Source organism: Nuphar pumila, chromosome 15 (assembly GCF_984573655.1).
Source record: "Nuphar pumila chromosome 15, dmNupPumi1.hap1.1, whole genome shotgun sequence".
NCBI lineage: Eukaryota > Viridiplantae > Streptophyta > Magnoliopsida > Nymphaeales > Nymphaeaceae > Nuphar > Nuphar pumila.
The window spans coordinates 6,551,366-6,566,223 of NC_143263.1; the positions used below are offsets into that span (position 1 = coordinate 6,551,366).

General features: G+C 37.8%; 1 protein-coding gene across 2 annotated transcripts in view; it reads left to right on the forward strand.

Moving 5' to 3' along the window:
- The first annotated feature begins 4,464 nt into the window (after positions 1-4,464).
- LOC149814294 (uncharacterized) overlaps positions 4,465-14,858 on the forward strand; it is a 31,538-nt gene continuing 21,144 nt past the window's right edge. For both annotated transcript variants that reach the window (XM_089990281.1, XM_089990280.1), the window contains exons 1-5: positions 4,465-4,732; positions 9,553-9,694; positions 10,393-10,460; positions 10,586-10,656; positions 10,742-10,984. In XM_089990281.1, the coding sequence (XP_089846407.1) occupies positions 4,567-4,732; positions 9,553-9,694; positions 10,393-10,460; positions 10,586-10,656; positions 10,742-10,984 (690 nt within the window). In that variant the 5' untranslated portion in view covers positions 4,465-4,566. The remainder of the gene's footprint in view (positions 4,733-9,552; positions 9,695-10,392; positions 10,461-10,585; positions 10,657-10,741; positions 10,985-14,858) is intronic.

The following is a 14,858-nucleotide window of genomic DNA, read 5'->3' on the forward strand; positions in this document are numbered from 1 at the left end:
TTCTTCTTCTGATGCAATGATGAGACAAGTTAACTGTTTCGTGAGGTAAGAACAAAAAGGGTAATTTTACAAAAAAAGGCCTAGCATATCAGATATTTATAGCAAGATGCTCATTTTTTGGTTTATTGCAGCCAACCACTTAATCTTTTTGAACTCATATCAAATACCTGCATGAGGGTCCTTTCTTTTTTTTTCTTTACGTTGGGATTAAACCACTATTTTTTGGGTCATCAAGAGGTGTTGATGACGAGGATCCCACTTTGAGAATTGGGTCACTTAATGGGCATTTTATCACTTTGTTTGAGCAGACAATGGTCATCTGAATGATTTTAGGACAACAGACACAAGTATTGGTCATTTTTTTGAAGATATCATGATTTTATCATGACTTTTTAAAAAAAATGATATAATCTAAAAAAGAAGGGATATTTTCAATGTGTCACCTAATTTGAAAAAATCATGTTTTTTTTTATCGCAACGTGACTGCATTATTAATGTGATATTTATATCTTTTATATTCTTGTCTATTTTAATACTTTTTTTAAAAAAAAAATTCAAATATTTTCTTATAATTTTTGTGAGAAATTTTGAGAAAACAAGTTCTTAATTTGTCGTGAGTTTTTTCAATCTTGAGTAGGGATGTCACTGGATCGGTTTTTATCTGATATTTGACCGAATCCAATTCCATTTAGTCAGATTTGGCAAGCAAAAACCATATCCGATTAAAATCGGATGTGGATATGGTTTTGAATTTTTGCTCCTAAATCCAAGACTCGAGATTTGATGAATATCTGAATCTGTTTACATGTAAAAAAACATATATAGTATGAGCTGTGAAACTCTGCCTGTGTATAACTGTTTAGTTATAGGCTGCCGGTCCCAAGCCCGGATAAAGGATGAGGGTTGCGGTAGGCCTGTGACAGCCAGCATAAAAACTTAGTCATACCCTATGAATATGAACCAATATAAGAATTTCGTTGGGGCGTTTCCTACTGAGCGACACGCTGTACTCTATAAGCCTGGAGGCAGTGATAAATGGGCAAGGGTTGCTAGGTCATCGCCCGGAAGCGACGCGTCACACCGGCGCCCGGGTGTAGTGTCAAATAGGCAAGGGTTCCCTCACTTTATTGGACCGGTGGGGGTAAAGAAGTTAGTCCAAGACCATAAAATTAGGTTAGCCACTTGGAACATAGGATCTTTAACTGGTAAGTTGGTAGAGTTAGTAGATGTTATGTGTAGGAGAAAGATTGATATTTTATGTCTACAAGAGACCAAATGGGTAGGTGAGAAAGCAAAAGTGATAGAACCTTGGGGATATAAGATTTGGTATACAAGAATAAATAGGAATAGGAATGGAGTAGGGATTGTTATGAGTCGTGAGTTTATAGATAATGTAGTTGAGGTCCGTAGGAAGGGTGATAGGATTCTACTTATTAAATTAGTATTAGGTACGAATATTATTAATATTATTAGTGTTTATGCACCTCAAGTAGGTTTAGATGATTCTATTAAGCGTCAATTTTGGGAAGATTTAGATGGAGTAGTACAAGGGATATCTTATGGATAAAGGCTTTTCATCGGCGGTGACCTTAATGGGCATATAGGCATTAGTAGGGATGGATTTGAGAGTATCCATGGAGGCTATGGTATAGGAAAAAGAAATGAAAGTGGAGAAAGGATTTTAGATTTTGGTTTGTCCTATGATATGATCTTAGCAAACACTTGGTTTAGGAAGAGGGAGTCTCACCTAGTAACATTTAAAAGTGGGGTTAATACGAGTCAGATAGATTTTTTCCTACTTAGAAAGAGAGATAGGGGTTGTTGCATCGATTGTAAGGTTATACCGGGAGAAAGTGTAGCTACACAACATAGAGTCTTAATTTTAGATCTTAGAATTAGACAATACCGCAAAAGGGATAGACATATGATAGATCCTAGAATTAAGTGGTGGGCACTGAAAGGAGCTAAACAAATAATGTTTGTAGAGCGGGTAGTTAAGGAAGTTGATTGGTGTCTCGAGGAGGATTCAGAATCTATATGGAATAAGATAGCGGGTGACATGAGAAAGGTGGCTAAGGAGGTATTGGGTGAGTCTAAAGGCGATGCACCGCTAGGTAAGGATACATCGTGGTGGAACGAGGATGTCAAATTAGCTATTAAGGTTAAAAGAGAGTGTTATAGAAATCTAAGTAAAAATCGTGATAATAAGAATTTGGAGAAGTATATGATGGCTAAGAAGGAAGCTAAAAAAGTAGTTCGGAACGCGAGGGATAAGGCATATAAGGAGGTTTATGACAAGTTGGATACCAAAGAGAGTGAGAAGGATATTTATAGGCTTGCAAAGATGAGAGATAGGAAATCGAGGGATCTGGGTATGGTTAGATGTATCAAAGATGAAACACAAAGGGTTTTAGTCAAAGATGAGGAGATTAAGGAGAGATGGAAAGATTATTTTGATAAGCTATTTAATGAAAGTCATGCTCAAGATCTTGGAGACTTTTCAATTCCTTTCCATAAGATGAATCGTGACTTCATGCGCAAGATCCAAAAGAAAGAAATTGCAGAGGCCTTGAATAAAATGAAATCAAGAAGGGCAGTTGGCTTAGATGGTATACCTATCGAGGCATGAAAATGCTTGGGAGAGAAAGGTTTAGAATGGTTGACAAATCTTTTTAACAAGATTTGGCGAACAAATAAGATGCCTAATGAGTGGAGGAAGAGTACTTTGGTGCCTTTATATAAGAATAAGGGTGATATACAAGATTGCACAAATTATCGTGGTATAAAACTCATGAGTCATACTATGAAACTTTGGGAGAGGGTGATTGAGTCTAGGTTGAGGAAGATTGTCATGATATCGGAGAATCAATTTGGTTTTATGCCTGGAGGATCAACTATGGAAGCTATACATCTTCTTAGACAACTTATTGAGAGAAATAGAGAGAGAAATAAAGATTTGCATCTGGTTTTTATTGATTTGGAGAAGGCTTACGATAGAGTACCTAGGGACGTTCTCTGGTGGACAATGATGAAGAAAGGTGTTTCTCTCAAGTACATTAGTATAATTAAAGATATGTATGAAGGAGTAGTAACCAATGTCCGCACTTGTGGAGGAGTGACAACCAATTTTCCTATAACGGTTGTGTTACATCAAGGATCTGCTTTAAGCCCTTTCCTATTTGCTATAGTGATGGATGAGCTTACGAGATCATTCAAGAAAATGTGTCGTGGTGTATGTTGTTTGTTGATGATATTGTTTTGATTGATGAGTCTAGAGCTGAGGTTAATGCTAAGTTAGAATTATGGAGACAGACATTGGAAGCAAGAGGTTTTAAGTTGAGTAAGAGTAAGACAGAATACATGAAATGTCGATTTAGTAAGCAACGAAGTAGTGATGGGAGTGTAGTGAAGCTTGGTGAGCAAGAAATACCGGTGGATGATTCTTTCAAATGTTTGGGATCTACCATTCAAAAGTATGGAGAAATTGATGGAGATGTAAATCATAGGATAAAGGTTGGGTGGATGAAATGGAAGAGTGCAACTGGAGTGTTGTGCGATCGTAGAATGCCATTGCGGTTGAAGGGAAAGTTTTGTAGGACGACTATTAGGCCCGCTTTACTATATAGTACGGAATGTTGGGCTGCCAAGAGACATCATATTCAAAAAATGAGTGTAGCTGAGATGCGTATGCTGAGATGGATGTGTGGAAATACAATAAAAAATAAGATTCGAAACGAGGAGATACGTAAGAAGGTAGGCGTTGCACCCATTGAAAATAAGGTGAGAGTGAATCGTTTACGGTGGTTTGGACATATTCGACGAAGGCCTAATGATGCTCCAGTTAGAAGGATGGAGAAATGGGAAAATATATTAGTTAAAAGAGGTCGGGGTAGGCCTAGGAAGACATGGATGGAGGTGATAAGAAAGAATATGAATGCTTTGAACCTCACCAAGGACATGGCATTGGATATAAATGAATGGAAGAGAAGGATTGATGTGGAAGACCCATAATGATTTTCTTTGTTGGTTCATATCGCCGACCCCAATTGTTTTGGGATGAAGGCGTAGTTGTTGTTGTTGTATAGTATGAGCTGTGAATTCGTTTAGCCAACATCCAATTACTCAGATATGGTATTGGCTACATCTGATCCGAATCCAAACCGTTGACATCCTGAATCTTGAGAAAAACTGGATAAGAAGATCTGTCAGCATGTTTAGAACCAAGTCTCTTTGAAAAATAATTATAAATGCGAGCATTTAAATGTAACTACTCAAATGTTAGCCAGGCTTTTGTAAATAACTGATAAATTAGGTGGCTTTTGTAAATTATTTCAACTTTTTTATTGCACATTCCCCTGCAAACTATGATACGTGGCACTCACACGTGCGAAGAGAGAGAGAGAGAGAGAGAGAGAGAGAGAGAGAGAGAAGTCTTTTTTCTTCTTTGGCTTTGATGTTGAAGCTGTTGCGACGAAAAATTCTTACAAAGGGAAGGCGTCATCATGCCATGTGTTTGAGGAACCCGACTCAAGACACCGCAAAGATTGGCGTAACTGAGTTCAGCGAATGGCGGTCTTGCCTGCTATAAATAATCTGCACTATTCTCATGGCTCCTTCTGTGCGCGAGGGGGGAAGCCCAAGAATTCCGGACGTTGGTCTTCTCCATTCTCCTCTGATCTGTTCGCTTTCGGCAACGGCGACGCGTTCCCCATTCGTTTTTTCTCTTTCTCTGGTAACCCATCTTTCTATCTCTCTATCTGTGTGTGTCTGTCTTGGGTAGTTGTGTGTGTGTGATCTTTTTATTGTTCTTTTTAGTTTTTGGGAATTTGGGGTCTTGATTTTGATTGTTTTGCGAATACCATCTGGAGGATTCTGGCTTTAGGTAATGGAATTACGAGGGTACATTCTTTCCTTTGAATGATGGTCTTATTGAAATGAATTTGGAACGATAATGGTCCATAAGATGTGTATGTAGTGGTGGGTTGCAAGACGTGCTGGTGAGTGCTTTAATTCTTTGTTATATGGTTGTGGCTTCTTTGGTTATATATGTTCTTATTTTTCATGTCATCACACTAGCTACATCACGAATTTGAATTGTAAGAAATAGGGATTAGCTTTGATATCTCTTCATTATCGTACCTTGTTTAGTGCATGGCTTGTTGAAGGAGCCGCTTATTGAATATGTCTCGAGGTCTTCATAAGATTTTTGATAGTTTTTCTTTCTTTTTTTTGTTGGGGTGTGGATTGAGATGCAGGTCTTGATAAGATTATTCACAACTCTAAGATGGTTTCTATCATAACTCACCAAAGGGTTTAAACAAAAGTTTATGCGGTCTTCACTGTGGGGTGCAGATTGTAATAGAGTGCCTTTTTGAAGATTAAATCAATGATACATTGACCAAAAATAAAACGTAATACTCAACTGCCCATTATGTGATGCTGCTACTTCTACAAATCAGAATTGTATTTGAGTTAACAGAAAAGGTGAAGGAGAGCTTGGAGAGAACTTCAACAATTTTGCTTGTGGTAGCAGAGATCCGTCATTTTGACTTTTGCACTCACAACTGGTTCAAGATATTACTTGTGTGTCTTAAAAAAGAACTTAGCTCAGTCTGTCTGGGGCTGATGTTTGCAGGTTGGCAATTGGTAACTTGCTTGATTAATTTTCAGTTTAGCTGGACTCGTGGAGTTCACCTCTTCTGGACATGAATAAGTTTCCCTGACTGACTTTAAATTGGATAAAAAAGCTTAGGATGTGGTATTGGATCGAAGAACTCAAATGTATCAAAAAACAGAAGACACTTTAATATGTATTGGACAGCAATCTTGCAGCTATAAAAATATCCACTTCGATGGACCTGCAGCTCAATGTGTGTAACATTTGTCCACTGGTCACAACATGCATATTTTGTTAAAACCAACATTATATCATATATTGGTATCCCACGGGTTGGTCGGGGTTCAAGCCTAGGACTGGGTATAACAAGGTCGGGTTCAGTTTGGGTTTTGATAGGGTTTAGTAAAAATTCGGTTCTCCCAATTCACAACAGAGAAATGGCTGAAAATTTAGGAGGGTCTTTGGGACATGTTAGGCAAGCTCGGGTAAAAATTTCAGGATTTTGGGAATTGTATTTTAGGAGATATTCGGCGAAGGCCTAATGATGCTCCAGTTAGAAGGATGGAGAAATGGAAAAATATATTAGTTAAAAGAGGTCGGGGTAGGCCTAGGAAGACATGGATGGAGGTGATAGGAAATGATATGAATGCTTTGAACCTCACCGAGGACATGGCATTGGATAGAAATGATTGGAGGAGAAGGATTCATGTGGGAGACCCAGAATGATTTTCTTTTTTGGTTCATATCGCCGACCCCAATTGTTTTGGGATGAAGGCGTAGTTGTTGTTTTTTATTTATTTTAGGAGATATAATTTTTGGAAGTTCTGAGTTTTCCTGGGGACATGATTATGTTTCAGTTCTGACAGACCTTGAGAGAGGAGTTTATTTATCTCATAATACAATTCAGAAAATTATGAGAAATTAGGGGTAGGCTTGAGATAGATTAGGGAAGATTCTGGCAAAGTTTGGGGTTCAGGGTCGTTCAGGTCAGGGAGATAAAAATATGGGAACTCAGAAAACGGGTTTGGGTCTTGATTGGAATTTGGTAAAAATGAGTTTCAGTGCTAGATTTATTTCTCCTCAATGGGAATGAGGATTGATCCGATTTTTTGTGGGTTGACTAAGGACAAGTAGGGTAGTCTTTGGTTAAATTTCCAGGCTTGGATTAAGTAAGGTTTGGGAGAAATGCTTGAGTGAAGTAAGGACAATTTCTATAATTCGCAGCAATAAAATGATGAACTTGTGGCTGGGTTAATGGGTTTAGGGAGTCTGATATTGGGTTTAGGGTTAATGCTTGGGCATAAATGACTTACTAGGGATTTGAGGGGTTGGTTAGAGGGTCTTCTAAGGGTCCACGACTAGGAAATGGTCTAGGGAAGTCGACTTGGCTAATGCAAGTTGGTTCCCCTGATTTTGCTTGATGTGAGGCACAGTCCAAACTTAGGCTTGCACCAAGTCCTGTTGGGGCTGACCTTCAAGAGGTCCAGGCTCAAGGGAGGGAGCCTATATTAGAGAGAGAAGAGGGCCTAGGGGCCAAGGAGAAGATGAGAGAGAAGGGGGAGAGAGAGATGCCACTTGAGAGTGAGCGAGGGGGACGTCCTTAGGGAAAGGGAGAGGGGGAGTGAATACAAGCTCCTTATATAGGCTTTAGAGAAAGCATTAACAATAGAAACAAATTACAAGAAACATTAAGACCCTATTTGGAATCTCGATGTCAGAGTGAATTCGAGGGTGCCAAAGTGGATTCGTGGAATCCCTACGTTTGGGACGAAGGGAAAAGATAGAAATCATGGAACTGTGTGGCATTTGCCGACACCAGTTCTACATTTTAGATACCACTATCGAGAGGTGGTAGTCTTCAAATCCCATTCCGACTCCCCTCCCGACGGTGCTTTCCCCTTTTTCGACCCCCTCCCAACCAATCACATAACCCCCCCAGCTACGGGCCTCCCCCTCCTTCTCTTCCTCCTATCTTCTTCGAAGATCTGCTCCACCTCCCGCTTCCTCTTCCTCCGCCGCTTGTGGTGGGGACCCTAAAATTGGAGCTTGTGGTGGGGAACCCTTTTCCGGCCATACAGTGACAAAGAGAGACTGGTGGAAAAAGGGCCCACCTCCACCCTTGTCCAGCCACATACGCCAACGCCGATCGAACGATGCCGGAGGGAGAGGACCCAGACACTGGCCGGAGGTTAGGGCATGCAGCAGCTGAGGTTGCGAGGAAAAGGGGGAAGAGGCGCTGCGGTGGTTGGATTGAGAGATGGGGTTTCACTCACACCCACCCTGTCCTGGATTTTTTTTTTCAAATCGGTTTAGCCCAAAGTTTTCATGTTTTCATGTTAAAATAATTATACTTTTTTAATTTATAATTTTAGTGTGAAATCTCATTTAGGTAATTATACAATTAAAATGAAGTATGGAATCCACAATAATTATACTTTCCAATGTGATTTCATATTTCCCTAGGTACCATTACTTGCTTTTAAGTTTTACATATTATCTATTTATAAATTATCTTATATATATTATATTATATAATATGCATATTATATGATATCAATAATTATTCACATGCTTTTAAGTTATACCTATTATCTATTTATAAATTATATTATATATATTATATAATATGCACATTATATATGTTTTATATATGTATTATACATATATTATATATTTTTATATATTATCAATCTTTAAAAAACACATAATTTTTTTTTTATGAAAACAAGTCAGCCTAAGTTGTCTTTTTATTTCTTGCAATGCTGTGTGTGTGTGGTATTTAGCAACTGTGTTTGGAAACATGTAGCTAGAGAAGGAACTATGAAATCCATATGTCATCCAAACAGTTTTAAAAATGGATTTGCAAAGTACTGGCCGGATTTATGATGGTGCTCCCAAACAAGCAGGTGAGAAGTACCAAATCCACAAAATTTGTGGATTCTATACTTCCTTCTCCAGCTACCATGGATTTCTAGATTCCAAACAGGGCCTAAATAATATTGCAAACTACTAAGAGTCTCCTTAGATAGAACCTGCTAGGGCCTTAGGTATCACCCAAACCCCTTCATAAAAACCTTGGCACGCCCATCTAGGGCCTTCAAGAGGGGAGGTTGACCTCCCTTGGTGGAGTCCACCTGGCCGGCTGGCCCTTGGTGTCACCTTTGGATCCATTTCCATCCAATGTTGATCCGTTTCCTTCTTGCTCCAATCCGTCTAGTGCCGAGTTGGATTGGATCTTTTCTTGCTCCACTACATTCAATGCCAAGTTGGATCCAGGTGCCATTGGATCCGTATCAGGATAGCACTTAATTAATGTAGTATTGTATATTCCCTTGTTTCTATACGAGTTATGTTTTCCTTCTCTTGTCTTTTAAGAAGAAATTTTCTTGTAACGTTCTTTGGTAAGTTTTTCTAAGTATCCTGGGTAATGAGACTCCTCTGCACTGGGAAATTAATGTCTGTGAAAAGTGTGACAATATAATGTAAGTAGCAGTGGGACAAATAAACCAAATAACTACCAATTTTATAAGCAATGAGAGTAAAAGCGTAAGCGTGATTGAAATTTCACTGAAGCAATAGTAGATGAACACCAGAGAGATGGCACAAAATGGTTCTCATACAATTAAGCATAATTGGAACTCAACTACTTATTCTAAAAGTAATGCTAACTTCTGATTTTGTAGATGTGTTCATGTCTCTGTATTTGCAATTAGGTATCATATGGTAAAATTAACTAATTTTGGTGTTAATTCTACATGCATGATTATGTGTGTTCATTCATGATCACCATCCTTTTGCACATTTCTAGGTGTATTTCTTTATACAAAAATTGCCACCTCTTGATAAGAATGTTGAGCTGATCAAGGTTGAACATACATTTTACTTGCACATTTAACAGTTGTTGCTGATTTTTTTTAAAACTAAACTGTTTGCAGGCTTAAACAATTTTTGCAGATATTCAAGGTTCATGCCTCATGCGATGAATACAAGAGAGAGAAATGCACCTGTTTCTGGTCAAGCTAAAATTGCCAATGAACCAGACCATCTACTTGTCCTTGTTCATGGCATCTTAGCTAGGTGATAAATTGCACCTCCCTTCACCAGTTAAGCTCTAGATTTTTCTAATTGGTGAAAAGGCATATGCTTCTTTTACACTTTTACCTTTATTGAAAGTCATGTTTGTCTGCATAAACACTGAGCAGGTTCATGCGTCAATAATATATATATATATATATATATATATATATATATATATATATATATATTACTTTTTTCTTTAATAACACTGGCTATTAGAGGCTGTATCTTCACTTCACCAAAAGCCGTAAAGTGGAATGTGTTGCCACCATTGTGATTCACCTAATGATTTGCTTTCTTTTAATGGACCTATGGAGTCTGTAGTTCAAGTAATCATGTGTTTACCCACAAGGATCTCTGGGCACCATATCACTCAACCTGATGACCCTATTGACTATGATGTTGCCTGGAAGTGCTTTGAGAGTGAAATTCCATGAGTTAGCTTACTTTGATTAACTCAACCTACTCATATACTGTGTTTTCTTGGAGCAGGGTTATATAGCTAAACCCACATAAGAATTGGAAGATTCTTTTTTCCTCTTCAATTTTGAAATTGTTGTCTCTATTCCAAATCTGGCTGGTTTCCAGTGAGAATCTCACTCTTTGGGTTTTGAGAGATACTTATAGTTGAGGTCTGATTTGCATTTATTGAATTGTTCATTGTTATTTCTCAAGTTAGCTTTCTTAATCATTTACAGCCCTAGTGACTGGACATATGTAGAAGCAGAGCTAAGAAGGCAATTGGGCAGCAACTTTTTGATCTATGGTATGCATTGCAATTGCTCATTTTGTTCTTAACATTTTTTTTGGAGTAAGATCCTTTTAGTCTTAAAAATAATTTTAAGAATATATATTTCTTTTTAAAGCTGAAGTATGCGGGCTTGCATGCAGCAAGTTCAGCTAATAGCTACACAAAAACCTTGGGCGGTATTGATGTCGCTGGCAGGCAACTAGCAGATGAAGTAAGTCTTATTAATATCATATTAATAATTATTTGGCAATCATTTTTTCTTTTCATCTTTATATTATGTGCTTGCTGGAAAACAGGTCACACAAGTTGTTCAAAATACAGAAAGTTTGACAAAGATATCTTTTCTGGCTCATTCACTTGGTGGCTTGTTTGCAAGATATGCAATTTCTGTTTTATACTCTCAAGATTATGATCTCACCGGCCTCAGAAGAAATAAAGAGAAATCATCATTTTCCTCAAAAAATAGTATAGCAGGGTTGGAGCCTGTCAATTTTATTACCTTGGCAACCCCACATTTGGGAGTGAGAGGAAAAAATCAGGTGTTTTTCTAGCCAACTGCATTCATTTATTCATCTTGTTGCCTCCCTGTCATTTCATTCTTTATTTGCTTGGAGGTTACATATTTTTTATTATGATATCTTCCCATTTTGATACATTATTCAGCTTTTCATGTCATGTCTCTTTGTGGTAGTATTGATATATAGTTGGACGATGGACATCATGTTATTAACCACACAAAAAGTTGTTTTGCATAGATTGTCTAGAAGAGTCTTTATTTTCTTTCAATTAAAAGTCTTTATTTAGGAAGTGTGAAGAACTATTTAAAAACTAAAGCATAAAAGGTGCCCAATCATAATATGCACCTGCCACATGGTGCCTATGGTTACTATACAGGACAAATATTTGGCTTATTAACACATAGAACAAATTGCGCACTATTTATACCCTAAGCGCTTGAGTGCATCATGTGGTTGAGCATTGATTTTAATTTTGGACATTCTTTTTCATTTTTTTGCTATTCACTACGTTTTCAGTGGTTCAATTACCTTTGCATTATTGTATTTACATTCATCATTACTTGGATTCTGAATTACACATCATTCTTATAGCACTGTATTTTCCAGCAACACCAACATTGTGGTAAAGCTATAGTTGTGAATCTGTTAAATTTTCCAAAACCTTGAAGGGATTTCCTTGAAAAGAATACAAAGTTGAGATGCACATTTGCCATGGAAACTCCTTAACCTTCAAGTTCATTTCAATAATTGATCCCTCCATCTCCATCACTAAATCTGTGTATTTTTCAAATGTAGAATAATCATTTGAGCACTACCGATGTTCACTAACTTTGATATAATTCTCTGAAGATATAATACCATCTATATTTGGAATTGTACCAACTAAACAGCCAAAATCGTATGTTTTACTGTTAGTACTAGTTTACTTACTACCTTATTCTGCTATATTGTGTTAGTACTATTCATTTAGGAATAATTGTCAAGGAAATTGTTACCCTTTTCTGCCCCAGGTCCAACCAGGAGAAGCTGCCCCAGCCCAGGATCTGCCCAACTAGGACTGCCCAGAGGGAGTCCCTCTTTTTCCAGGACTTTCTATAGAAACCCGCCCAACTCAGAGTCACTGAATCCGGAGGATTCAGGTTGATTCACATCCCTCAGGATGTTTTTGTCTGTCACCAAGGGCTGGAGGACAGTCTCGACGACCTAGTAGTTGTGTGGTTGATTTTTTTCTCAGGAACTAACGTCATTGTACAATGAGCTCAAGAGCAGGCTTCGACGCTGCCCCCAACCAGTGCCACCCAAGGGGGTTGACCTTCCAGTCGAGCCTCTCCCTTGTTCATCCTCCTAGTTAACCCCGAAGGGAGCCGACCAGACTCCCAACGTCGACTGTCGCGAACCTGCCCGACAACATCGACAACTCCCCTGACAGTGTCTACGGTTGGAGGATGGCCATCGCCTAGTTCAGGAACAACCTCGTTCCCATGACAACAAGGCACTAAGCCCCGCAGACCTAGAGTTCCGATCACTCCTCACCGTCTACATCTTTGACCCATGTGAATACGAGGTGTCAACGTGCAACTTTGACAGGACTAGCACCGCCTCCCGACCCTGCAGGAGATCCCTCTTCCTCTCAATGGAGAACAACAGAAGGAGAGGAGGATGAGATGACATTCGACAACCCGCCCACTTGTGACTGTCTATCAGACCTTCGCCGAGTCATGGAGCACCAATGAAGAGGTGGCCTAGATTGGTTCTAATTGGTTCTCAGACCCCGAATTAGTTGCCACCGACTTTGGACCTGGATCCACCTCCTCCTTACTTAAATTGGATTCAAAGGTCATTACTGTAACGACCTCAAAACTCACCCTAAATATCATGATTTTTTTTATTCTTTTATAAAATTTAGAAGAAAATCTTTATATAAAAATGGAAATGCATCCCACGGATTCGAGGCACATCGCAGATTTGGAACCCACATTCCACCATCAAACCAACAATTAATTTCAAACCATTGATGAAACAAAATAGTTAAAACTAATAAAGAAAATTTAATAAACTTTAACTTAAGTTTACAATTTTCATCCAACCCATCTTGTTTAGAAAAAAAACACCCAATAATCTATAAATCCGTCCTCTCCACCATCACGCTGCTCAGTTATGTCTGAGTCTCACTACCAGAGAATATGAAACAACGGGTGAGAACCATAGTTTTCATACGGAATTTTACATAATCAAATATTTTGACATAAAGCATATATCTAACAAACATCAACCTTAGAAAATGTTAAGGTACATAATGTTAAATTTTGTAATCTCCTAGATAATCTCATATGTAAATCCTTCATCAAATGTAATCTTTTATTTTCAGTTTAGTTACAATAGGATAGTTAGTTAATAAGTTAGTTTTATTTTTTTATTTTTGGACATTATTAGACTTATGCTTTTTGACCAAGTAAAAAAGCACAAGTCCAAGAGAGCTATTGGACACTCCAACAACTCTAAATAGAGTCGTTGGAGTGTCCAACAACTCTCTCTAGCTCTCCTTTAATGTGTATAAATATGGGGTAATACCCCCATTGATTTGTATCCTTTTGGTTGTGGGTTTATCCTACTTAAATGAAATTTGTTTCTTCTTTTTGAGTGTTTTGGTGTGAACCCTAGAGGTTCTTGAGTGCTTGCTTTGTGTATGAATCTTTATGGTTCGTGAGAGAGTGTATTCGTGAAGAAGCATTTGAAGTTTGATTGTGGATTTCGTTTTCTTACATGGTACCAGAGCAATTCCACTGATTCAGGAGGAGAGTATCTGTCAAAAGAATTTAATGATTATTTGAATTTATATGGTATTTCACATCAAAGATCATGCTCACATACCCTACAACAAAATGGTTTAGCAAAAAAAAAAACATAGGCATATTATAGAAACAAAAAGAACTTTACTCATTACCCATCAAGTACCAAATTTTTTTTGGGCTGAGGCCACTCTAACCGCGGTATATCTTATTAATAGAATGCCATCATCTTTGCTAAACAATATTTCACCTGTTGAAAACTTTTCAAACAAACTTCAGATTATTCAAGGGTAAGGGTATTTGGCTGCAAATGTTTTGTTTTCTTCAACAAAAATGACAAACTCTCACCCCGTGCCATTCCATGTGCATTTCTTGGTTATGCTAGCAATAAAAAAGGTTATAGATGTCTTGATCTTAAAACTAGAAAGTTACATGCATCGCGAAATGTATCCTTAGAAAACGAAAGTTTTTTTAAAATTAAAGACTAAAGAATTTGATGAATATTCCTTTTTATTGGACTTATTTTCAGAGGTTAATGAAGAAGAAATTGATCAAGAAAATCAAAATATTGAAATAAGTACTAAATCTCATCCAGATTGTATTCAATACTTCAGACGAGGTAATCTAGAGCAACCTTGTCCTCTAGAATAATATACTAAAATTCAGGATCATACAGAAACAAGAAGATCATCTAGGGTGTCAAAAGTGCCCGAAAAGTTTGTATCCTTTGAGTCTTTTTCGCCAAAGTATCAAGCATATATTGCCTTATTACATTCCTACGTAGAACCTTATAACTATGATACTGCAAAAGAATACTTAGAATGGGTTGAAGCCATGACAACAGAGTTTGAGTGCCTTAGAAAAGGCAAATACGTGGACTATTCAAGATATTTCACCAAGAAAGAGACCAATATGATGTCGTTGAGTATATAAAGTTAAAACCAAGAGTGACGACACTCTTGAAGGAATTAAAGCTTGACTAGTTGCCAAAGGTTATTTTCAAGATATGGAATAGACTATGATGAAACTTTTGTCCCTGTTGCTCGTATGACAACAATCAGAACCTTAATTGACTTAGCTTCCATTAAGAGATGATCTATATTTCA